The sequence below is a fragment of the Lathamus discolor genome, chromosome 3 (assembly GCF_037157495.1).
Source record: "Lathamus discolor isolate bLatDis1 chromosome 3, bLatDis1.hap1, whole genome shotgun sequence".
NCBI classification, from domain to species: Eukaryota; Metazoa; Chordata; class Aves; order Psittaciformes; family Psittacidae; genus Lathamus; species Lathamus discolor.
This window is the reverse complement of record NC_088886.1, coordinates 43,940,932-43,966,791: the sequence shown is the minus strand read 5'-3', so window position 1 is coordinate 43,966,791 and position 25,860 is coordinate 43,940,932. Positions and strand designations below refer to the sequence as shown.

Genomic DNA, 25,860 nt, shown 5'->3' with positions numbered 1-25,860 from the left:
AATGTATTGACTTTCGCAAGTCATAGGTGTGGTTATGTGGATATAACTGTACGAGTTTACAGTAACAGAAACAAAGCTCGCTAAAGACACAAGATTAGACAACAAGTTAAAAAGGGTCAGAACTCTTGAGCAAAACGGAGTCACATAGCAAAAGAATTTGTAAAGGGGGAGGCTTGATATAAGAAAAGCTAGTGCCTAGAAAACAAAGTACTTTTCAGCTTAACTTAGGTCCTAGAAAGAGAATAATGTTTATGTTGTAAGTCTGTGGAATGTAGTGGCCCCACTAAACATGAGTTAATTGTTTCACACTAGTCTTCTAAAGTATCTTTAGTTTTAAAGAACAATGTTTGTGTTGTAAGTCTGTGGTGAGATAACAGGATTTAGTGGCCCCACTAAACACCAATGAGTTATTTCACACCATCCTTCTACTTACCAGTTAGTTTAGAGACAGAGCCTCCCAAACATCTGCTAGCTTGGGATACTCCTTGCAGGAAGGTCACACCGTTTTAAATCTTTGCTAGGTATGAAAAGAATTATAAATATAGCTGGTTTCAGCTAGTTGTGTGATTACTGGGGCATCCAACTGTGCCAAAGGTGAAAAGTACACTGTAAGGAAGACTGGTTACTTCATCTTGAAGACCCCTACTCACAAGAGGAAGACGGCTTACTTCATCCTCAAGACCCCTGCCCACAATCACCAAAGAGCAGTGTGCAGACGCCAGGAGGAGGAAACTTATGATAATAAGTTCTTGGAGCTAGTTATAATATTCCCCGCCTATACATGGGAATTATGAATATGTATGTAACTAATGTAATAGTGAAAGTATATAAACCTGTAACAAATACTAATCACTGGCGCCTCTGGCTACGGTCATGCGCCCAGTGCTGTTGCTTTTGCTTTATTGACTTTGTCCCTCAATAAAACCTTGTTATCTTGTTTAGAGGAGTGAGTTTGTATTTCACAAGAAGATCTGATTTTCCACTTTACATTATGTACGACCAGGATTACAAAACCGGAAGTGTTCAACTTCCTGACTAGGAATGCCTCTTGAACAGACCGAATTTTAAATCCTACTGGTTACACATGAACTACACAGTATGTCTGATTTAATTCATTTATGGCTTGACCATTCACCCAAACCCACAACTGACCTGTCATTATCCAACTCATCCACAAACCCAGTTATACCTGTTTGAGAACTAACTTGAACTATAATACTTCATAATTTTAACAGAACACGCCAACTCCACAAAGACATCTTGCTACTCACACTAGGACGTTACCTAAATAATGGAGTACCTTAGTTGTCAATTAACTTTATTAGGCACCAAAGTTATGCCTGCATCCAGGAGTGTGTCAGTCCTGTTGGCATGGCACATACCAGGAGTTTCTCCCAGTGGGCACAATCTATGACAAAACACCGGAAGAATACCCAACACCCACATACAGATCTATCCCCAAGGCTAAGAGCAGGAACAATCATCTGTTCTCCAACACAGGAGGGGAACCATCAATTCCTTTTGCGTTCAGTAACCCAAGAGTACTCATTCACTAAAGAATGAGAACCAGGGCCATTTTTTGTCTGGGAAAAATAAAATGCAGGTCTCCTACAGCAATAATTTTTATCACTAGTCTCCCAGGTACTTTCAGATAAGGAAAAGATGCATAGTTAGCCCAGCCTGACATAGCTGAACCATTCTGACTGTAACAGTAAGAATCTACTACTTCAATTATTTCATGCAATGACTGTCCTTGCAACAAGAGGCCCCTGCCATCAGGTGAGAACCCTGACCATTAGTCAAGAGCCAACCACGTGTGGCATTCCCTCTCAGATGCAATGAATATTCATTTTAAGCAGAGGAAACAAGCTCCAAATGCAGATCCTTTAGCTGCAAGAGCCTGTTGCATTGTTGAACTGTTCACTAAACAAAGCAAACAACATTCTGAGTTAATGCTCTGCTAAGTACTGTCATGTTTCTTTCTAGGCACACCTAGAAAGTAAAATCTAGTTCCCTTCAGAATTAGGCAGTAAATCTTTTTACAAGGATTACAAATTTGGATGTGATTCTGGAATCATCACATGTAAAACAAATTAGTTAGCAAATCTGCATCATATTTAGATATACAGGGTACTACAGATTCTTTTTTTCCAGACATCATCTATACAAGGAATAAAAAAATTTCTAGAAGTATTCTGAAAACCCCAAACAATATTAATAATAATAATAGAAAAAAAAAATACAGCTAGAAGATCACAGCATTCCCTAACAAGCACAGGAAACAAGCAAGTAATAAGAAAACTTAATTCCCAAATATACTAAACCTGTCTACCTTTTTAGGAACAGTAATTCAGATTTAAAAATCAGCACAAGTGACACAGCAGTACTTTAAGACTTAGAGATTAGATTGCAATACCTAAGCAGTCTGTGAGCATTAACTTCTCCTGTAGCAAAATAAACCTGGAAAATATCCAGAGGTTTTGCATAGACACTAAAGGTCACAGTGGGAAAAGTAAATGAAGCCTGATCAAATGCATACAGGAACAGCAGCAACAGTAAATGCTTCAGATATTCAGGGGAAAAACTCAGGGAGAAAAGAGATTTTGAAAGTTAAGCCTGTAAATGGGAAAAAAAGGCAGAGAAGGCAATTTTGGAGCACAAGGGTCAAGCAATTGATTTTGTATTTCTAGTGCATATTCTCCAAGAAGAATAAGCCAATGTGAACAAGATGCTACATCTCAACAGAGATGTCAGCGATCCTTAATTATATTTCTAGGTTAAAAAAAATCCTTAGAGCATAGCATTTTAAAAAATACAGAAGAATAGAGGTGAATAATATACCTGTCATCCCAGAAGCAAAATCTAATGAAGACTGGGATAAGGATCGCTGAGATGTTACTACTAACAGCAATGCCCTCTACTTGATAAGGTTATTCAATTCAGTTACTCTCTGAACAAATTAATTCCTTGTCTCAAATCATCTGAAAATGTTGTTCTTGTTCCCTAGTATCATGACACAGTAAACACAACATAATGAACCACAAAATGCAATTATCACACCAGTGCACAGTAAATTAATTCTCAGAGGCCTAAAACAGCCTGTAATATTCAGCATTGTTTAGAAAAGGAGGAAGATAGTCTAAACCCTAGCTCCAGCCATTTTGCCATTTAGACTATTTCATTTTTTTCAGACTCGGAAGCTGTTGTGATGAGCCAAAAATCATTCCTCCAGGTAGTACCTGCATTTGTTTTTCACAGTGGGTAACAGCAAACTAGTGTTTACTTAGAAAGGTTGATCGAAGCATTATCTGAATTGTAAACCCCCAAGTTTTCTAATATTCATATGGGGCTGCAGTTTTATTTTACTGGAATCCTATAGTTGTTCTGACTGCCAGCACACTATTTTAGAGTCAGAAGTGATGAAACTAGAAATGCTAAGATGAAATAGGATAGGACAAAACATAGTTATTGCTGTAAATTGTCCAGAATGCTTATAAAAGTACCACAAGATATCACTGACCATAAAGTTGTGCTTGACCTTCTCTCCTATCTGGACTACATCAAAGTCTGAGAACTTTAAGGGTGGGGTGGAAATCAGGAATTTCAGCACATTATTAACCATCCAGAAAAAAAAAAAAAAAAAGAGAGAGGAAAAGGGAAAAGAGAGGGGGAACAGGGGGGAAGTGGAGAGCTTATTTTATCTTCTGATTATTTTTACCACATTCTCTTTTCCCCTCTGAAATCCAGTCTTTGTTACTGACACTTGCATGTCAGTAATAAAACATCAGGGTGGATGTGTGAATACATTTTGAACATTTAAATTGTGAGTCTCCCAAAACTGAATCAAGCATATGCAGTGAAATCAGCAGAAATACTAATAAACACAAGACAGAAATAAGTGTTACTGTATGCTTCTTTTCTATGTACACAAACAGAGTTCTCTTACCTTTTGTTGGACTCTGGTTCTGATCTATAAATCCTTTCAAGTCTCCATTTGTGGAAGTCACACCAACCTGAACAAAACATTTTTAAGTCTTAAAATACAATAAACCTTTCTATGTTTTCTATAATGCAACTAACGGTATTATAAAAGTAATCTGTCCTGCATTTCTGAAACATCGTAATTCTATGGATAGTAAGGTCTAACAAGAGCATGAGATTCAAAGCAAAGGATCAGAGCCATTTAATGTGTATATATGAAGACAATTCTAGCTAAGTTCTTACCCCCCAAAACCCCCTAAATATTCTGATACTGTACTATACATACATGGCCCAAGCAGCACATTCTGGCTATTATGGTGTAAATCACTGTCCCCTCAAGACAAGACAGAGCAGCTGCCACCACTGATACATCAGAAATCTGCCTGATGTCTAGTATTCCAGTACTAAACTGCACAGTCTACAGGTCTGAGGAGACATGACAATTGATGCACTTTAAATACAATTCTCTAGTCTTCAGAAATAAACTGGTTTACCCTGAGGGTAAGTTACAAGAGACACAGAATTTAAAACGTACACAGAATGGTGCATTTCCGATTTTGACATGTACACACATCACAGAAAGGCAGAGTTTGTATAGAACAGCACAAGTTCACTGTTCCTGAATGAGGGAGGGAAGAGCTGGAAAGTCGCTCAGATAACAAGACACAGGCCAAGCAGCAGCAGGTAATGCTCAGGCATTCTGCAGTTTTAGAGCATCATGCTTGCACAACCTTAATAACTTCCATTTAACAAAGCATTTTGTTTTGCTTCCCAGCCAGAAGCTGTGGTAAGTACCGAGGGACTGAGCCCCATTGGAGCAGCAGACAAACTAATTACTACAAAATATCTTTTTAAAATATTATAAAATCTGAGTACTTCTGTAAATAATTGGGACAAAGGGTTCAGGTATCCAAGTTAAGAAAAACCAATCATACAATCAAGGATCAAATATTTGCTCTGTTTTACAATGTAATAATACTGGAACATAATGCTAGGGCAGCTCATCAAACTTTGATAATTTCAAATCAGAGAATAAGTTAATTGCAGGCAAATTAAACAGTAGTAACATAACTCTAAAAATAAATTATGCACGAATAAAAAATACCTAGTACAAGCATTTAAGCCACACAGTTCCCCTACACACACTTGTATTCAGCAAGTAATTTTTGAGGGAGAAACTCTGCACACAGCAATGTGACAGACACTTTTGAAACTACTTCTAGTAGAAGGTATTTTCACCACCAGGAGCAATGTACGGACATTAACTGTTGCTGCACTATGCTGATCATAACATTCTGCCTAATGAGCTAAGTTACGTGCTTCTGTAAACAAGCCCTTAGAGCTGCTCAATACAGTTCATGAATTTATCTTGAATGTTGTCTGTGTCAGACTTGTTCTTTCCTGTCACACCCAACTAGACAGTCATATACTGTTCCCAACAGGCAGCAAGTGCTTCGTTGTTGCAGACTATGATTATCACCAGAAGTTGCTTTTGAAACAGAACAACTCTGTCTCATTCTTTCCTCTCAATTTTCCCTTTTGTCTCCCACCAGGTGGCAGCGGTGCAAAGGCAATGCAGCAAGGCTGCTAAGGGTGAGAACGTGAACGACTGGATTTGAGCAGGGAAAAGACCACCACCTGAAAACAAATGCAAAACGTCTCCTATAACGTTTTGGTAGCTGGTCCATGCAGAAAACAGCTGCATTCTAGTATCCTTCCTCCCCGGGTGCTTGGGTGGCAGGGAAAGCTACTGTAGTAAGAAGTTACTCTGATTCCTTACAGTAAAAATGTATTCTTGAGGAGGTATTTAAAATAGAGCTTGGAAAGGTGAGTAAATTGCACAGCATATGGCACTGAAAGGGCATTACGACTGCAAAGCCAAGATGAAGAGCCAGCACTCTTGGATCATACTGCTGCTGCCTTTACACAATAAACAACAGTATGAGTTTCTCCCTAGGACCCCTGCCTCTGCAAGAAACAGAACACCACAAACAGGAGATTTTAATTCAGAGAAGGAAAAGGGGAGCCACAGGGATAGAGTATATATAAAGGGCCTTAACCCATTCCAAGAGAAAGGATAAGAATTACTATTCCCATGAACATCTTCAAAGACAGTACTACCAATTAGTTCACAATTGAACCTTCAATTCTAGATTTACAACTGTACTTTTCCCTACTGATTGGTATCAGTGCTTCAGTTAAATGCTGGAGATTATATACTTACGAACTGTCAGCCCAAGATGACTCCCCCAGCTGTTACAAAAATTCAAATATTTACATTTAATTCTCTGAAAGGTTTAAATTACTTAACTGATTGAATATTTAAGGAAATGTAGCAAAGTACTTGAATCCTTTTCTGTATCTTGTACTTCAGGGATCCAAAAGATACAAAATTACAGAAGACTTTTCGTTTGCATAGAACTATATTTTTTCATGATTATAGTCCTAGTAACACATTTATAAAGAGCATCCGATTAACAGCAACACTTCTCTCAATTTTATAATCTTAATATCTATGTTTAGAAGAGCTTGAAAACAAACCTGAATTTCGTGAGAACTTAAATGAGAAACATGGCAAATTTAAAGGAATTTGTTTCTTTTACAGAAGAATTATCATAACTAAGCCTGCAGAAGCAGCAAAGTGTGACACAGTATTACAATCCTGCAGCACATGAACTTTATGCGATTCCATTTTGATGTGAGGGATGTCCCAGGCCATATTGCTATCTGGAGGCTGTACCGTCCACTACTTCTGGGAGCCTTGTCATTTAACCACTCCTAAGCTGAAACCAGTAAACAAGCCAACACTTACATATGTTCATTTTTTACTTTCCATACAGCTCACGTTATTTCTGCTTTGTAACACTGCCCCAGACTGTCTGCATTACTGGGTATAGCAGGAATTGGACTCCTACTTCTGTCCATCTACGGCAAGATTAAGCAGCCATGAAGTAAAATGAAGCATGCAGTAAAATGCACTTGGCAGGCCTTTGCATCCTATTAAATGTTTTCATCAGGTTTTCTTCCCCTTTCCTAGTAGGTAGGTAAGAAGTTTCCAAATGGGGTGTGGGGAAAGAAAAAAAGAATCACAATCAGAGTCTGGAATGAAGCAAACTGGCATGAGCTGCTCTTGCAGCTTATCAGCCTTCTGATAAGAGGCTCCGCCTGTGATCCTTCCCTTACCTTACAGAAAGCAACTTTCTCATTAACGTGAAGTTTTCATTCTTTCTGTCCTAGAATTAATCTAGATTCTAACACAATGAAGTTGTAAATTAGCAGGGAATCTACTAACTGGCTGTTTCCTTACGTCTGTAATTCCTAACAGATTCATTTGTAGACATACTGTAGTATATTACATATATTACATACATATATTACAGAAACATCTTGGGTAGGACCTAAAAAGGGTGCTCTCACCATCATCTAAAAGAAATCTGCCTGGGCTATCAATACAGTACAGCTAGTGTCCTTTATGTTGTTTTTGAAGAGTTTCTTGTGTCTTGTTTAAGGCCCTCTTGACTTCAGCAGTTAAACTATTGACATGTGAAAGGAGAACTATTATAGCCATTTAACTGATCTCATCTATGCAAAGAAAACCACTCTCTTATGAAGCAGTGACAAATAACTTTACAAGCATATGCATACGAATTCAGATCAGACAATAAAAACTGTCATTCAAATAATCTGAGTCACATTATTTATTTTGTCCTAAAAAAGTAAGTTCACTTCCTCATTTTTTCACAATTTGTCATTACTGTTTCAGTGCCTTCTTATTTGAAGGACAGAAGGAAATGGAAGTACAAAGCAGACAAGAAAAAAGCATTTTATGATATAAGCAAAGAATAACCCATGATGACAGGGAGATCTAAATTGCATCTGAGTTCAATGCATATGGTAAGCACGTAAACATCTCATCTCCAGGAGAATCTGTAACTTTATTCATCCTTTCATTATTCACAGCTGTTCTGGTTGGATTTGTTTCCTAAGGAAGGTCAAATTACCCATAAGCAATATTCCACAAGCAGATACTACAAACTGTCCTGCATTTAGAGCAGTCAGCCCAGTCTTGATAATTCTCCCATCACGTACTCAAAATGTTAGCAATCAGAGTCTGGAAAACTAGTGATGCAGAACGTTATTCATCTTACATACACATTCAACCTATGGAAGCAGCTTGCCATGTGTTTGAAGCGCAAGCTTCCTTGAAGGCAAAGTTGCTCAACACAGCTTATGCATGTGAGATGCAAAGACATCTTAGCCTAAGCTCACTGCACTTTTTCTTGAGATGCATTAGGAGAACAAACATCTCCCTATGCTTCTGTGTCCCAGTTGAGGGGTACTGATTTCAGAATATAAGAGGTGACAGCTTCCTGATGTGTACATGCTTGATTAAAGATAGGACCTTTAAGAACTTCCCAGATGTTCAAATGCCAGTACTTTAAAATTCCCTTTCCTCGATGCTTCAACAGAAAGAAAAAAAGATGGAGATAGCTCTGCAGAGCTTTGTCCCTCAAATCACTCAGCAGATCATTAAAATATTTGAGACAGTAGAAACAAACACTAACCTTATACTTGAAATGGGTTTCAGGCTGCAGAAACCCACAGACACGCTAAACCCCAGAACTCTAAAAATTCAGAAGCATTCCTGGGACTTCTAACAGCAACAGAGAACACTATTGGCCTGAGTGGGCAGTTCTGAGAAACTAAGGTTGGGAAATCCTGAACAAGTACTACAAATGAGGACAGAAAGCATATGAACGCCCTTGTTTTCACACTTTGCAAATCCTCTAAACAGGTATACTTAACATGAAAACTGAAAACAACATGAGTTCTACTTTCATCTGCACCACAAACTAATTTTTTTTAATAAACCCATAAAAGTTAGATAAATAACTAGGTTTGCATAGTTTAATTCGCAAAATTTCAAAGTATGCATACTAATAAAAATATTTATTCTGTAAAGTAACCATAACCTTGTGTTAAACAACAGCAGAACCATTATTTCTATATTCAGCACAAGCGTAGGTTGCCCAGACTAAATGTCTCATGTCTGTCCTTGAAGGTTTTCAAAGTGCAAAGCTCTGAGCAGTCATCAACAAAGCACCAAGCAGCTGGGTTCTGAACTGGAGTGTCAGAGCTTCACGCCAAGCACCATAGTGGATGGCCTCCTGAGATCCCTTCCAACTTACGTTATTCTGACTCTGCCATACAACACACCATGGATTTTATTTGCTTTGGTATTTATCCTTTGACTGCATTGAACAAAAGGTCAACACAAAAAAGATTTCGATTTGTGCAGCTGTTTCACATACATCAATAGAATTACCTATTTATACAACAGTTGAACATGGCCTATGAAATAAGTAAATCAAAAGGCTTTGCACATACACACCAATTTATTTTCTGGCATGGTCAGCTCAAATCAAACTTTTAGACATAAGACATCCAAAAGCCTTACCTGAAACTACACACCAAATGAAGCTATTAATAAAGACAACAGAAATTTCCAAGACTTGAGAATTAATTTTACCAAACTATGCCCTTGTCAACAACTTAACCAAATATGCACAAAAGCTTTTGCAGTTACTGAACAGAGTGACATCCTATGGTTACCTGCACTTTACTTGTGTTGTGTTCAGATTTAGACTGCAGATGCCCTATCAAAGTCAGTCAACAGGTAAACTGCCCAAGACTGAAAGTCATACTCAACTCAGCGACCACAAAGCTTAATCAGAACTGTTCTCTATACAAATTGTGTACCACAGGAAGCACAGCTAATTAGGCAGAAAATTAGGGTCAGGATGTTACACATTTCATAAGCTTCCTCAGAACTCAGGACAGGGGAGTCAATACAGAGCCTCTAGACACCATAATACAGGCTTGTTAATGCAGCAGATGAAGAAACAGGAAGTCCCCGAGTCTTGTAGGCACCAAGCGTGCACCGGGATCAGTGAAGAAATCTTTGTGTTCTTTCTTGAATTTTTATACTTGGACTCAGAAGCATTTTGCTCTGGTGCAAAGGTGAGACGCTTCAACACAATGCGAAGCTCCCTAATAATTCTGGAGCAGTGTTAGAGGAATCATAGAATATCTCAAGTTAGAAGGGACAAATAAGGATCAATAAGGAAATAGCATAAAGCATTGCCCCAGTTATCAACCTGACCTATAGCTGAGTAAACTCCACATCCCTTAACAGCTTCTAACCAGTTTAAATTTATCAAAACACTGCAGAAAATGATGGGGTATGCATTTGTGGCATACAAAATCCAGACAAGATCTTTTAATTTGAAGATCTTCGTGTTTGATTTCTTGCGTGGACAAATACAAGACATGAAACATAAAGCCCTTCAAATGCCGAAAGCCAGAAGCGACTGGCAGCGTGCCAAGATAAAATGCAATTCATATTGCATAATTATACTTACATTTTTTGCCGTCATGTCAGACAGTATTGCTTTATATTCTGCAAAACCATAAGATATCCCTTTTCATCTTCACAGGATCTTTAAAATGCACATCCTGTAAGGCAATAAAATATCTTAGTGAAAATACACTTTCAGTTCCCTCTCTAGCTGAAACCCTGCATATCCAGAGGATACTCTGCACAGATACTAAAAATGTACATTGCTTGGAATAGGCAGAGATGTAATCTTACATATAAAAGTCCAATTTACCTAGAGGCCTAACTATATTAACATGCTAACAAAGCATGTTATACCATTACTAAAGTCTTATTAAAACCACGCAATTGTTTGCGTCTAATGCAGACTGGCTCTAAAAACTAGAAGGGAATGAATTCTCTCCATTGTGCCTTCAGTCTCCAACAACAGAAAGATTCTACTTCCATCACTGCAGACATCCAAGACCTTGATAAAAAATAGGATATGCTTACATATACACAACACACAGCAAACATTAAGTATTTTTAGGAAACATCCAAGAAAAAATGTTCCAGTTCAAACTCATCATCTTAATATTTCCAGGCTTTATTATTATGTTATTTCATTAATTTATTTATTATATTATTAGACCTATGTAATTACAATTATAGAATTAGAATTCCAGGAAGAGACAAACATTTTGGTACACTGAAAAATACTTCAAGTAACATCTTCTGTAAAATGTAAGCTTCTATCAGTCTTACAGAAAACCAGAAGAAAAGGATTTACAAATCAATGCTGGCGGCACAAACCATTTTGAAGATTGAATTAACTTGACAAAGCATTTTAAAGTACTCACTTTGAAAGTACTTTTAAAGTACTAGTTGCTGTTAAAAACATGGACTACAAAATACATCTGAATTGCATTTGAAAGTGTAAATAATTCTCCCTGTCTTACACATCCAAGTGTGGAATCAATTCAGCAAGATCTTTTGGAAGATGCCTGAACTAGTTACCAAAAATGAGTCATGGCCATTTAGAGCAAAAGTCACTTGCTACAAACGCAGGGTGCAAATCGCTATTTCCTCTGTATTTTAACCTACACAAAGTTTGAGAGTGGGCTGTGCCTTCACCTTCCTTCTAGAAAAGGGCTAGAAGTTGTTCCAGTAGTGTGTGTAGCTAATGGGGAACTCCACCATCACTGCACTAGTGGTTTTGAACAATGCAAAAGAATTTTAAATTCTAGGATTTCTATAGATTTCTTGCTTTAATCACATATCATATCAATTAAAGTGGCATGCGAGTTACTGGAAAAACATTTTTTTCCTCTTAAGAGGTATTCTCCATTTCTTGTCAAGTGAGTTGTATTTATCTTCCTTTGCACCTCAATTTATTGCAGCCACAACTAAGCAGTTACTCCAGCATGCAACCACCACACAATTCTGTCTCCTAAGACATTTGCCCATGAAAACTTCCGAAGTTTTAGTTTCATAACAGAGAATCTAAGAAAATAAGCAGCTTTTTTTTTTTTCTGCCTTCAGAGAGGGCACTAGAGAGGTATATATTCACACCCTGAGTAAAGAGGCTACTGGATCTGTGTAGCAATCCTGAAACCTCAAGAAGAGCCACGGAAAAGCCATAAAGCTACAGTAGTCATGGCAAAGAGCAAATACTGAATCCTTGCATTGCATCTGAAAATTATGATTTGGGTGGCTTTTCCTTTTCCTCCTTCCGTATAAACTCTTCAAATACATCATCTGGAGCTCTGGCAAAAAGCCATGATGCAGTTTGACCTCCCTCTCTTGCTTGAAGAGGCTTTACAAGCAATTTACTCAAATAAAACATAGTTAAGAACACACTTGCTAAGCAGTTTTAACCTGTTTACAGATAAGCAAACTAGTTTCATCTTTGACAGGTTATTTGCTGTCAAGCTTAGTGATCCAGAAGGTATTGTCCATAAACTATTACCATCCTTTGCCACAATGCTCTTTAGCCAGTATGAACAGTTGGTATTCTTCCAGCTTTATGAACACATTCTGTCAAGCTCGAGAAGCCAGACTTTGTGACCCCACCATCTGCCATGACCTCTAGTCAGGTTCAGACAAAAGAACTTACACAGATGGCCTCAAAATGGAGATTCTCTTTACTCCCAATTGCTGTTTGTCAGCTTGCACCACACAGATAGAGAAACATAAACCTCCACCTTTTTGTTCTTTAGCTGGTTTCTACTGAAATGAATCTGCATAAAGACAGGTTTAGAGCCCAAAGGACATGAGAAACAAAGATTGCTTTATTTGAACTAAGGTTGTCCCTTCATAATCTAAGCCTTGGTTTATAATCCACTCCCACCGTTTTGCCTTTTGGTCAAATACCATAAAGCACAGTGAACAACCGAACTGTCCGACTTGGTAAATTTTGAGTTGCAGTTTCTTCTATAACATATGTTGCCTGATAACTCTACACCAATGACGTTAAAAAGCCAGTTTGTGCATCACATTTACAAAAACCCAGATAATCAAGCTTTAGTTACAACAAACCATCTGAAGTGCTAGAGTGTTCACATGATGGATCTATTCTGAAGTTTCAGTGATACTGAAGCTGAATCCCAGTACAAGAAGCAATGCAGAACAGAAAACAGTTATTTGCAGTAGAGTATTATTTCTGTGGTACAAAGTCTTATTTTTAAATTAGACCTTGAAGATCCACATACTGACTAAATCCCAATAGTAGAAACTAATAAAGCCCAGTACCATAACAATCTTATTTTCTGCCCCTTAAAATTATGTATTTACAAAACTTATTAAAGTATTAATTAAGTATTTACAAAACTTATCCTGTCTTTCTTCAGCTTTCTCAAATTCTTATCAGTACTTTACATATCACACCACACACAGATTCTCCCTGGCCCCAGAGGCCACTTCCACTTCACAACACAAAGTGTCAGTATTAAACAACTATAAATTAAGGCAACTATTGGGCAGTTACCTAAATTGTTATGATGAAAAGTCATCATGGAGTACAGAAAAATATGTAGACATATTCTATTAGAATTATTTTTATCATCACCAACAAGTCTCTTCGTTAACTTGATCAAGAGTATTGCAAAGCAAAAATTATTGCAGGTAACCATGTCACCTTAGAGGAAAGAAAGTGTCATCAGTTTCAAGAAAAAAACCAACACGATTAATGCCAGCCTTTCCACTAGTAATTAGTTTCTATTCTTCACCCTGCTCTCTACAGTACTAACTTTCAAGCTACAGTACTACAAAGCTGATTTCAGAGGACAGCAGCAACAAAAAGATTCCTTATTAATCAGTGCAAGCTCAGTTTTTAACCATTAATTTATGCACAGCATCTACACGGATTAGACCACCTGTTACACATATGTTGCTTCATTGTCTCAGTTTTCAGACCAGTCATATTTCAGAATTATGGAGTACTTATCAGAAATCCACCTGCTCTCAGAAGTGTTTCCCCATCTTTTTCCTAAAATACATTTCAATATCCAACCCCTTTTTGAAGCAATTGAGATAAAAACATAATTTTCGTGAGAATATGTATGTTCTAGTAAGAGTAATTTCCTGGTACCCCAAGAAACAGAAATACAACTTTGTCATCAAATTTCTGAAATTTAAATTACAGATTCTGCATTTCTGTAAGAAGACTCCATTGATTCGTCAAGTGTCTTTCCAGAGTCCTCTTCAGATTACTTATTTCCAGTTCTATCCCTCATTTATGCAGGCAAGAAATAAACTTGGCCTGCAAACTGTAAAAGACAGGAATACCCACATCCACAACATCCAGCTTGTCACTTATTGGAGAACTTCCAAAAGCCAGCCAAGGATGTATTCAACAAGTCACACATGCAGAGTGGGAAATAAGTCACCATCTTCAGTTATCAGACATTAACTGTTATCTTGAAAATAATATTTAAAAGTAGCTCTTCGGAAACATTTGAAAGGAACCCCCACCACAATGCATTTGATGAAGGTCTTGCAGGTACTACAACTTGTTTTTCCAGCTTTTACTGTGTGCAACTGTAGGCCTTGAAAAAAGCTGTAGTAGATAACAGATAAGGTGATTAGAGAGACTGAACAAAGGAAATCTAAGTGACTTGACTCCTAAATAATATTAGGAGTTTCTAACAAAATAAAAGAACATTAAAAGAGTAGTGAGCTTAAAAGCTTCACTATTTAATTCTTCTCATGTGACTCAGAAGACTGCAACCTGTGAATCCAAAATGCAGAAGTCTTTACTACTAACACAAAACCAAAATGAGCATGACTGCTTTGAACTAAGATGCAAACCGAATATGTAAGTAACCTAACTTGAAAGTGAAGATCTCATCTTGTAGTTTGGAGGAACCACCTGACACACTCAGAAGGAACAAACCCAAGCACCTACAGTTGACCAGGTTCTCCTAAATTGCTGTGATTGAGCAAAATGCCAGTGTATCATCAGAGCAAATTAACTGACAGCTCCTGACAACAGTAGCCATTATGGCTCAAGTTTACACAGTACAAAGAATCTGGAAAAACAGACAAGGCCTAAATGCAAGCTCAATTAGTATGAACTGTAGTACTTAAGCTATATAGTGAAAAATCAATGTGACAATGTTTACTGCAGTTTGCTAAAAGTATGTCAGGGAAATATCCCTTCAAGAACTTCATGCAGCAGGTACTGAGGAAAAAATTAATGGGATTCCTTTCAATACTCTTAAGACTTGATCTCAAATGCTACCTCCCCATTACTCTCACTCACTACATTTACTCTCACTGTTGTACATAACATGACTAGCAAAAGCACTGTTGATGGAGGCTACTGAACATCTTGGATCCAAGGGATGAAAACAGGTATGTGGAGGTACAAGTGACAGGAACAGACAACACAGAAATGATATCCAAAACTGTAATCAAACTCTCCCATAGATGAAAGTGCCCAAAGTATCCATGCACTTAACTGCACTGCTGAGCCGCAAGTTCTGCTGCTTGTACAGTCCTGATAGTGCTGAAACCCAAACTCCATTGACCTGGAACTAGATAGTCCTTCCCTCAAGGGACTCAGTTTCTCAGGCATGTTCTTAGACACACCCATTATCAAGCTAGTATTGGTGGTAAACTCTATGTTTAATAACAGGAACAGCACTTATGGCTTATCTCAAAATCAATGAAGTGAAGCATGTCCCTTATTGCTCAAATAAGGAGGACATTACATTAAACATATGGAATAATTCCCAAGTACCTGAACCTTTGAAGGCTCTTTTAATTCCCCAAACTAGCTTACTGTCATTCAAGATAAAGTACGTGGGGCTTGATATCAGAACAGCAAATAATGTTCATGCAGCACTTAAAAAAGTAAGATGATCTAAAATTTCTTTCGGAGTTTTACAGACAACTTTTATCAGCACAGGTACACACAGATATGTTCGGAATTAATAGAAATTTAGCTGCAGCTCTTTTAAGTAGACAATCTATTCCATAAGCTCATCTTTTGTTCTCTAACTAGGTTTCTAGCCCAGGGTTTTCTCCATAGCTGACTACTACATAGGACACAACATCTGGAGCTTCAGTGGAAAAAGGCAGGTACGACTTCCTTACTGAGTAAAGAGCACACTGTATTCTCACAAATGTATCCTTGCCTTAGACATTTCATTTTAGCTATGGATTGACATTTGAAAAATATCAGTGATCTATATGAATGACTGTAAAGTATCTTGGTCAGTTTTGTGCGTTGCCAATAATACATTAGCTCTTCTTTCAATTAAGCTCAACTGAAAAGAGCACTCTGACTACTGAGACTTCAAACAAACCTCTTGCTACCACCAGCTCATATACTGTATAATACATCAGAGAGTAATCAAGATATTAATCTGTTCTTGTAATGAGTTTTAATTTCAAGATTTTAAAATTTCCAGAGTTATCAGTACATTGACGCATACATGGAACAGTTTAACCATCCTGTTGAGATACCCTTTTATCTACACCCTGCAGCTGGAAGGATCTTAACATCCAATGAACTGAAGATAATTCTACATTTGCATTTCATTAAAGATCATCAAGTTATATAGGGATAAAGAACTTGATGATGGAGAGAGCCTTAGTAACTATTCCCTACATTTTCCTTATAATTTGCTAGAAGCTTTTTTCTACTTTGAAGCCATTATTAATTCTACTTTTGAACGGATTGAAGATTATGACAGTATTCACTGAAGGGTGAAGGTTACAAAACTTTTCATACTTTTAGTTATAATTCAGTACAAAGGCAAAAGGGTTTTTTTTCTAGTGATGCACAAGCTCTCAAATATCAATTACAGCACACAGAATTACCTAAAGGGTAATATTTCATGTAATAAGTCACACCAATGTGAGATCCTAACCCTGCTATCATTGCAAAAAGGGATCTTTCACTTTTTCCCCTACTTATTCCACTTTCCATTCCTTTCCTACGCTACGTGCTCCCAGCAACTCCCATTTATACCTGATCCCCTTAGTGAGCCAATGTAGGTCTAATACTGTCAGAACAGCAACAATGGGGCTGAAAGGAGGAAGTTCAGGTGACCACCTGGGCCTGTGCACAGGGCAGGACTAACCCTCCAGATTTAGTGAGCTGTTTGCTCAGTTCAGTCTGGTTTGCAGAACCACATTGTGACAGTTTCTGGGAGAGAAAAAAAAAAAAATCACTTATAATCTCCTGAAAATTTACTGATGGCTTAGAGGGCAACACAGGTTGGATATGCTTTGTTTGTATGAAGACTACTCCATGCTTTTGAAGGGTTCACTGGAGTGTGTGCGTAAAAATCCATTAAGAAGAAGTGGGATGTTTTACCTTCAGATCACAGTTTTCCTAAGTTCTTACACAGCAAGAAGCAAGATGAATAATTTGCTTTTGACAGACAGCAGAAGCCTGCTGTTCTGCAGAATCAATACACAGCTTGAAATGTTATCAGTTGTATGTATTGATTAAAAAATTTGTTGAAATGTATTTGCAATATTAAGTTGAATTTTAAATAAACTGAAGCTTACAACAATTGGATTGCATATTTAAGAGAACAGAAACACGTTTCCCAAGGTCAAATATATAATGAAAGAAAAAGTTACCTAAATCTTTCCTCACAATAAATGAAGCCCATGCATATGAAGGCTTTTTATTTCACTCTGGAGACATAAGATCACTTTCTCTTGCAGTTCCTAATCTCATTCATAATTATTGGTAATGTTACCACTGTAATTTCTATTACAGGTCATTTACAGTTATTCTGGTAATTACAACTATTGCTCAGATGGGAAAGTTTTAGTACCTGGATGACCGTTACGGTTCACAAGTGACTTTTAATATGTTAATGCATTGGCATTCACATGCCTTAATGCACAAATACTGATACACTTGCTTTCAGACTTTAATTCCCACAAATATCACTCTAATAGCTGCTACCAAGTTGAAGAATTCATCTATGCAACTTTACTAAAAGTTCACAGGCTTAAAACTAGTGTGTACCTGTAATAACCTGACAGTTTCATTCTGAACATACGACCTTATTTTTTATTGATATTTCCACTTACATAGTGGGATGAAATTCCCAGTAACAAAACAGTGAATGAAAATGGTCACTTATACACACAGAACACATCTGCTAACACCCACCATGGGGAAATGGATTATGAGTTCTTACCAAAGCAACCTTTTCATGCACCCTGTCAGATGATATAGTCATTGGACAGAGGTTAGTAAGGGACCCTGCTGAACAACAGAACACCTGAATTGCTGCCATTCACAACCAAATATACCAACAGAACTGAATGCTAACCTTTCCCAGCTTGGTTTCAGTATCTATTGTGACAGCCAACATGAAATGTAAGCTGTCCAAAGTGTTACTTTATCACCAAGTTGGTGCTGAACAAAAAAAATCTAAACATTTCAACAGGTTTCGGTAAAGATAAATATTACCCAACTGACATCTGTAGGCTGTGGATTTTGCAAAGTGTGCCCTGAAAGGCAAGGAATTTCTTCAGCAGTACTAAGTGAACAGCTATATCTAGAAGTTATTTCCAAACACCATCCCTTTACATTTAATTACTATTCTGTATTTCAGTAGAAATAGGACACTCTAGGAAGCTGTGCATTTGATACAGATTATAGTAATGCATAGATTAGAATATACTAGTATGCACATGATTAGCATATATATTATATTACCATATATTATAATATATAGTAGTCTTGCAAACTGAACTATCAAAAATGAATGGTTTGATTTGCTTGGACTTATTTTTATGCTATTAATATTGAAAAGTATAAAAGTAAACTAGAACAGTCTGTAAAGACCTTATTGAAAACTATGACTGCACACAGAAAATAAAGGTAGCAAAGTAGCACTTGCGAGTGCCTCATGTTCTTGCAAAAGAGCTGTAGGCAAGGGGGAGCAGAAGAATTAATTTCATTCTAATACTGGATGTTACAAAAAACACGAAGAACTGAACCAGGAAGTTGTTATAAACTTGTCACTCCCTACCACACCTGCACCTTTTTTTACAGTATTTCCCAGCATATACCTAGTTCTTCAGATCCCACAACAAGCATTTATACCATCAGCTTTGACATGGTATGTGTGCTGTTACCACACCAAAACACTTGGATTGTTTTCCACTGAATACCTAAAATCTTATGATAAACCTGTCCAGTTCCAGGGGCTTCTTGGCTTTGCACACAAGATCTCCACAAGTGTATTTCCTTGCACCAGACTAGACAGTTTATTTTCCCTATTTTAAGATTCCCTGTTGATTTATTAGCAGTCATGTGCTGTGGATGTCATCAGAAAGGCAGAGAGGAGAAGCTCTTAACCATTACACCAAAATGTAAGTAAGAAAAAGCAAACAATTCCAGAAATTGTTTCTTGTTGAAGACAACCCTAGGAATACTATTTTAAGGTAGCACATCAGAAGAAATGCAATTCCAAGAACTGAATTAGACTAGCTGTAACTGAAGAACTCGTTCTGCTCCACATTTAAACTACTGCATCCTATCCATAACAATATGGGCTGCAGCTTCCCTCCCCTAACCATATCAGGTCACTATTCTGTTGCTTCTAGAGATTTTCACCAAACTTTTCTACAGGCACAGCAAAAAAGTCTGCACACTTAAGCCGAATAACACAAGAAACCGTTGAAGGGGATCGAAAGTTGGAAATTTGGTTCCTACTTTTTTGCTAAACCTGTAAGAATAGTTTAGTCAAACCTGCTGAAAGATCTTAACTGTGAGGGTGCTCACAACTGTCCAGGAAACATGTCCAGATGCACAAGGGGCCCTCGCAGTAGTGGTCCACATATGCAAGAACACACATAGTGTTGAGATCGCTTGCAAAGCAGCACTGTGCATTTTGCCCAGCCAAATTGTCTGTCTTACTCCCATTACACTGGATAGCTGCTGTCAAGATGCTGTATTGAAAATCGTACCCTACCCCTTTGTAAAGTGAGGTTGCCAGTCAGAACTCCTTGCAGCAATAAAGTTCATTCCCATCAACAGTGCTTGTTTTTCTGTAAAGGTAATTACATCAATATCATACAGGTCAAACTGTTTGGTTTCGTTGTGTTACAAGAGTAATCTCTGTACAAAAAGGAAGTGGTTAAAAGAAATCCCAATAATTTCACAGTGAAATAAGATCACTCGAGCTCACTCACGAGACAATCTTGTTAATTTTCAGGTTTTTCCTTGGTATAGGACTACATCATTTCACTTGTTACTCTTCCCTCTTCTAGAGGCATCAAACTCACTTCACAACAAAGGTTTTAAACGGAGAATTTGTCCTTTTTTTATCCTTATGACCACCTCTCCTGCCAAATCTATTCTACAATGCAAACTTCTCCTTACTCCTTCATGTTTCTTCAAACTGTAGTTAGCACCCTACACACTAATTCAAACAGAAGTTCCTGAAATTCACTACTTCACTATGTACAAAACATCCAAGTACACACAGCATTAGCACAAATACAGACTGTGAAATACAGCTCTGCATTCGTTCTGTAACACTGGTCATCTGTCATGAGTTTTTGCCCCACGGATCTTACGTGGTTTTTTTATAAGGCAGGATGCAGTATTATCAAGTGAACTAAAGTTAACATGGGAAGGCCAAAGAAACGAAGAACAAAATATTCATTTCCTTTTGAACAGCATCAATACAGACTAGCATAAAATTATTTTTTAATCCAAGATTGTAACAAGTTACAACATCACGCCACATCCAATGTTTTGCTCTATTTTCTGTCAGCATAATTAAGCTACATCAGTGATAGAAGCTGACAAATAACTCTTCATTAATGTTTTTATCAGCCTATAAAGTCATGAAGATAATTTAACTGATTTCGAAATTATAAAACCTGACCAAATAACTCCTTTATTTTTGCACAGTATGTTAAATCACATCACTTTAGACTATTCACTTGCTCTGTCAACTCAAAAATCTGAAGAGAAAATGAAAACCAAAGTCCCTTCTGCAGAGAAAAACAGCGCAAGTTCTGATACACAGCTCAGCATCATCCCTTTACTCGGCGAGGGAGCACGCTCTCAGACGCGGTTTTATTCCACATTTCAAGGAAGTTTGCTTATTCCGTATTTTCCTCCTATTGTTTGTACCCTCAATCCCGAAAGACGCTGTTTGTATTTGGATCCACCTCTACCGTTAAACCCTTTACGGCCGTCAGGGAAGGCCTGTAACTCAAAGGACGCAGGAAGAGACGCTCAGTTAAGTTCTGCTGTTGTTGTTGCTGTCGGACTAACCCTCCCCCGACAAAACTCAAACTCACCACGCTACGAAGCTCAACCCACACTGGAGCCCTGCCGCTCCCCCTTTGCACTGTCAGCCCCCTGGGCGGGGGGCGGTCACCTCCCCGCCCGCCCCGCGCCCGCGCACACCCGCCGCGACGCCGTCCCAGGCCCGCCGCCTTCAGCCGCTCCCCACAATGGAGGAGAGGTGACCCGGCGGCGCGCAGGGCGTCTGTCACCCGCCGCCCGGGCACGCCGCCGCCCCGCGGCCGCCCGCAGGTGTCAGGCACCGGCTCGGCTCCCTCCCGGGGCGCGGGAGGCGCCCGCCCCGCGTGCGGCTCGGCGACGGGACCGAGCGCCAGGCGGCGGGTACGGGGGGAGCGGCGCGCCGGCCCCCACGAAGAAAGGCGCTGCGTCTCCCCCACGGCCCCCCACCCCCACCCCGGCTCCCCACTCACCCGCAGGCCCGGCACCGGCGAGGGAAGAGGAGAAGGGGCGGCGGTGGCGCAGTCCGGGCCTAGGCAGCGGCGCTGAGGGGCCGGCGGTCCCTCAGCAGCAGCAGCCGCGGCAGGCAGCCAGCCGCTCCGCCCGGCCCCGCGCGCCGACGACGCCTCTCGGCCGGCCCGGCGCCGCGCACTCGCCGCTCTGCGAGGAGGCCCCGGAGACGGGGGCCCACCAGGGCCAGTCCGCGAGCCCCGGCGTGGCGGCGCGAGCGCTCGCAGCGCTTCCAGCCCGGCCGCCAGTGCCCCCTCCCCCCGCCGCGCGCTCGGCCGCCGCTCTCCGCCGAACCGTGCTCTGCCCGAGTCCCTCTCCCCCGCACAAGCTTGGCGGCGTCTGGCAACCGCGTGCGCCGATTGGCCTCTGCGCCGCGTGAGGTCAGGCGCCCTCCCCGCCCTATTGGCTCGATCCCTTGTGTGTACACACGCCGCCCGCCAATCCACGGCGCGACGGCGGGAGGGGCGGGGCGGAAGGGCGTGGCCAGCCGAGACTCAGGGCCACCGCCTACTCCCCGCCTCCGGGCTGGCGGCGGGGCGGAACGGCCGGTGGGGGCCGGGCGGGGGTGCGCTGCCGCTGACAGCACACCGCCCCATCCTCTCCCACTGCGGCGCTGCCCTCTTGAGGCTGGGCGCTGCAGGTCGGTACGAAGGATAAATATTTGTACTTGTGGACACCGAGCGGCGCCGCAGCGTCTGCAGACACAGGCCATGCGGGCCCCGCCTGCTCATCGGACCGGAGATAGCGCGGTTCGGCCCGGGGGACGCGGAGTTCAGCCCTGCCGCGGCTGCGGCCGCCCGAAGTGAAGGAACGTCACTCAACCGTCGGGCTGTGGCGGGGGGACGATGGCTGGCCTACCTCGGACATGGCTTCCTTCTAAACGTGCCCTGCTTGCAGCTCCGTAACTTCCTTCCTGTGACACAAAGGGGCTCTTGGCAAACAAAGAGATGGTGCGGGGCGGGGGGGGGGGCAGCGGCAGCCCCGGCCCTCCTGGGGAAAGGGGATGCGGAGAGAGCACGGGAAACCGAGTCCTGGGTGGAAGTGTAGGGGCAGTATTAAAGCTTTAACAAGTATTTACTTTCAACATTTCCTTTTTAGAAAAATAATTTCCACAAAGGAGGATTAAGTATTCCAGAGACAGAGTGGTTTGGATTGCAAGGGACCTAAAGGATACCTAGTTCTAACCCCCTGCCATGGGCAGGGACACCTTCCAGTATACCAGGTTGCTCCAAGCCCCATTGAACCTGGCCTTGAACATTGCCAGGGATGGGGCAGCCACAGCTTCTCTGGGCAACTTGTGCCCAGTCACACCCCCCTCACAGGGAAGAATCTCCTCTTAATGTATCTGCCTTCTTTCGGTTTAAAGCCATTACCCCTTGTCCTAGCACTACATGGCCTTGTGAAAGTCCCTCTCCAGCTTTCTTTTAGGCCCCTTTAGGTACTGGAAGGCTGCTCTAAGGTCTCCCTGGAGCTTTCTCCAAGTGCCCATCTTCACAGGAGAGGCACTCATATATATGTAGGTATATATATAGGTACATATATATTCTTATAGGGAGAATATGAATAGAGAACACTTCTGGGAGTAAATAATCAAATCAGCACTAGTTCCATTCGAAACAAGGTTGCAACATTTGTTAAAGTCTTACTCCTGCACAGCTAGGCACACATCCAAGCATGCAGTAAACCATTTTTCAAATTTCTATTAAGCAGATTCACCTTAATGCCACTGAACAAGCTGAACAAATCAAGGTTTATGTGGATGCAGAAACACTGTATGTATGACTTAGAAACCTCTAGACCACACACAGAGTACACCATACATGTTAAATTTGCTCTTTTCTTGCTTTACAGACTATTAAACGCTGTAGACAGACATAGATCCTGTTTCCTTTACTAAAAAGGGAAGAAACATCAAAAACCAGGTGTTCAGCCTGTAAAACAGAATTCTTAAATAAAGGAGTAAGGAAAACAGCAAGAACTGTATGTTTACTCACAACTGAAAATGGAGCATGTGCCCAGGAATTTGCTGACTTTGTGGTTTTAGATTCTTTTCATCCTCTATAAAGTACTATCACAGGCAACGATGCCTTTATCAATATTTGCAGTGTTATGCAAGAGACCTTTGTGAAAGTATTAAAGATATAAAACAGATTATTGCGCATTCTCTTGGAGACCCCTCTAGCAGGTACAATCACAGTAACACAAAGACAACTGAAGCATTCCCTGGCAGAAGCACAGAAAGCACACACTGCCTTAGAAAAGGAAGCAAAACAGAAGCAGACCAGGTTGGCTCGTTTACTGCACTATTCAGTAAGTTACTTGAGCTAAACAAATACTTGGAACTCAAAGCCAGCCTGGATAAAGACAACGCTTCAAATTTCTCTTAGTTCATTGGTTTATTTATTTTTGTGCAAGAAACCCAGATGAGCTGAGGTCAGGTACTATAAGTGATTCTGAACACAAAAAGTAGGTATTTTAACCATTAAGGAGGGAAACAGAAGAAAGGTCACTGCTGTAGTTTGCTTTCAACAGCAGACTGTAGAATGAAATGACTGTATAAACTATTGAGTTTGATGCTGCTGAAACGACGATCATTATCAGCTTGCATGAGTATGCTATGGCTTAAACATTCCAAACCAATACATAGTCCTTCAGAACTTACATAAATCCCAAACTTTAATCCAGAATGAGAGCTGCACTGAAAAACATCCTGGAATTGTACTTTTACACATGCTAAGGCACAGGTTTAGCAGCTACTCACCGTAAAACCTGCACTGCAGGAAGTTCTCATGTTTCCCTCCAGAAACTGTCAGTGATCTCCCAGCCTTAGAAAAGCCTGTTGCTCCTGCTAGCTGGTAAGATCCTATTCACATCCCAGATCTTTCCCTTTCTCAACACATTACTTATCAACATTTGTTAGTTTGATTGCTTTCTTGCCAGCCTACAACCCTTGCCATTATAACCTATAAAAACACTAACTCAAAACAGCCTCCTCTACCTCTTCAGCTGAACTTGCCCCCACTGCCTATAAAACCTTAAACTAAAATGCTGCCCAGTTAATGGGTCTGAGTACTACCATACTCCCAGACTCAATTGGGCAGTGCTGCCATACCTGTTTCTTTGAAAAGGGTGGGGCACAAATCTGTCTGTACTTTTTAGCTTGGACCAGTAAGAGCACAAAATTCCCTCAATTCTATGGCGCACTGACTGGCAAAAGAAAAAAAAAAAAAAAGAAAAGGCTTCTTACCTTTTTTTGGCTGCTGAGCCCCTATGCTGTGCCCTGATCGTGGAAATACTGGGTCTAGGAGAAGGAACTTGCAACAAGAGATTATACCAAAAAGAAGCTAGCAGGCTGAAACAGCAACTCAGTAGTTTCCTTTTTTACTTTCTTCTGACAGGAAAGCAAGTTTAAATGCTCTTGTCAAAACCAGATGAGAGCAACTGAATTAGTTTTAGATAAAATTAGCTGTTACAGGAAAGAAAAAAAACACTGCTTACATGAAAACAGTACTCAAAAATCTTGGCAAAGTTCATTACAGTGAGATTTTAAACACAGCTGACTCGATTCTTTTCTTAGCTGTGTAAGAAAACTCATACAACTTCTGCTCAGTACTTTCAGCTATCTGAACACTGGTTTATCTGCCGTTCCTTTTGACATGCAATAATTAACAGCAGTGAGATTCCTCCAACATTAGAGGGATTTTTCATGCCATATAGTACTATTATGTATGTGGGAACTACATGTTGTTACGAATGATGAAATTGCCAAGCTGGGATGAAATCCTCTACCATCAGCACCATGTGTATCTGCAAAGGCAGAATGCCCAGAGATCATGAACACCTCTCAACTAAATTTCCAGACTTCACATGCCTGATGAGGTGCATCACAGTCCAACATGATGTATCTCTTGAAATTATAAAACTACAAACTAGTTAATATTTATCTTTTTATATATTTTTTGTATTACTATCTTTACTATCAAACTAATTTATTTTTTACTTTTGTATTACCACCTTTACTATCTTTACCAAAGGGCAGCAGGAAAAATTGTCATACTTTAAATAAAAGTTAGCATGAGTGAGTTTCTACAGCAGTAGCAAAAACTGAGATGGTGAAGTGCCAGTGAAAGTGTATCTAATTACTTAAAGCTCATTTCAAATTCATTATCAATTAAAAGGTACCATTTTAATGTGTCAGCACATAAAAAATTTCCCAGGGAGGCAAAATAATTTACTCTTGTAACAGGTAAGC

General features: G+C 40.0%; 1 protein-coding gene across 3 annotated transcripts in view; it reads right to left on the bottom strand.

Moving 5' to 3' along the window:
- The window catches only part of TFDP2 (transcription factor Dp-2), a 58,404-nt gene extending 36,508 nt beyond the window's left edge, over positions 1 to 21,896 (bottom strand). Inside the window, exons 1-3 of one of the 3 annotated variants that reach the window (XM_065674933.1) lie at positions 21,572 to 21,896; positions 10,404 to 10,497; positions 3,947 to 4,013 (exon numbers count right to left, since the gene is read on the bottom strand). In XM_065674933.1, the coding sequence (XP_065531005.1) occupies positions 3,947 to 4,013; positions 10,404 to 10,418 (82 nt within the window). In that variant the 5' untranslated portion in view covers positions 10,419 to 10,497; positions 21,572 to 21,896. The remainder of the gene's footprint in view (positions 1 to 3,946; positions 4,014 to 10,403; positions 10,498 to 21,571) is intronic. The other 2 variants (XM_065674932.1, XM_065674935.1) reach the window with 2 other exon arrangements.
- Between the last annotated feature and the right edge of the window lie 3,964 nt (positions 21,897 to 25,860).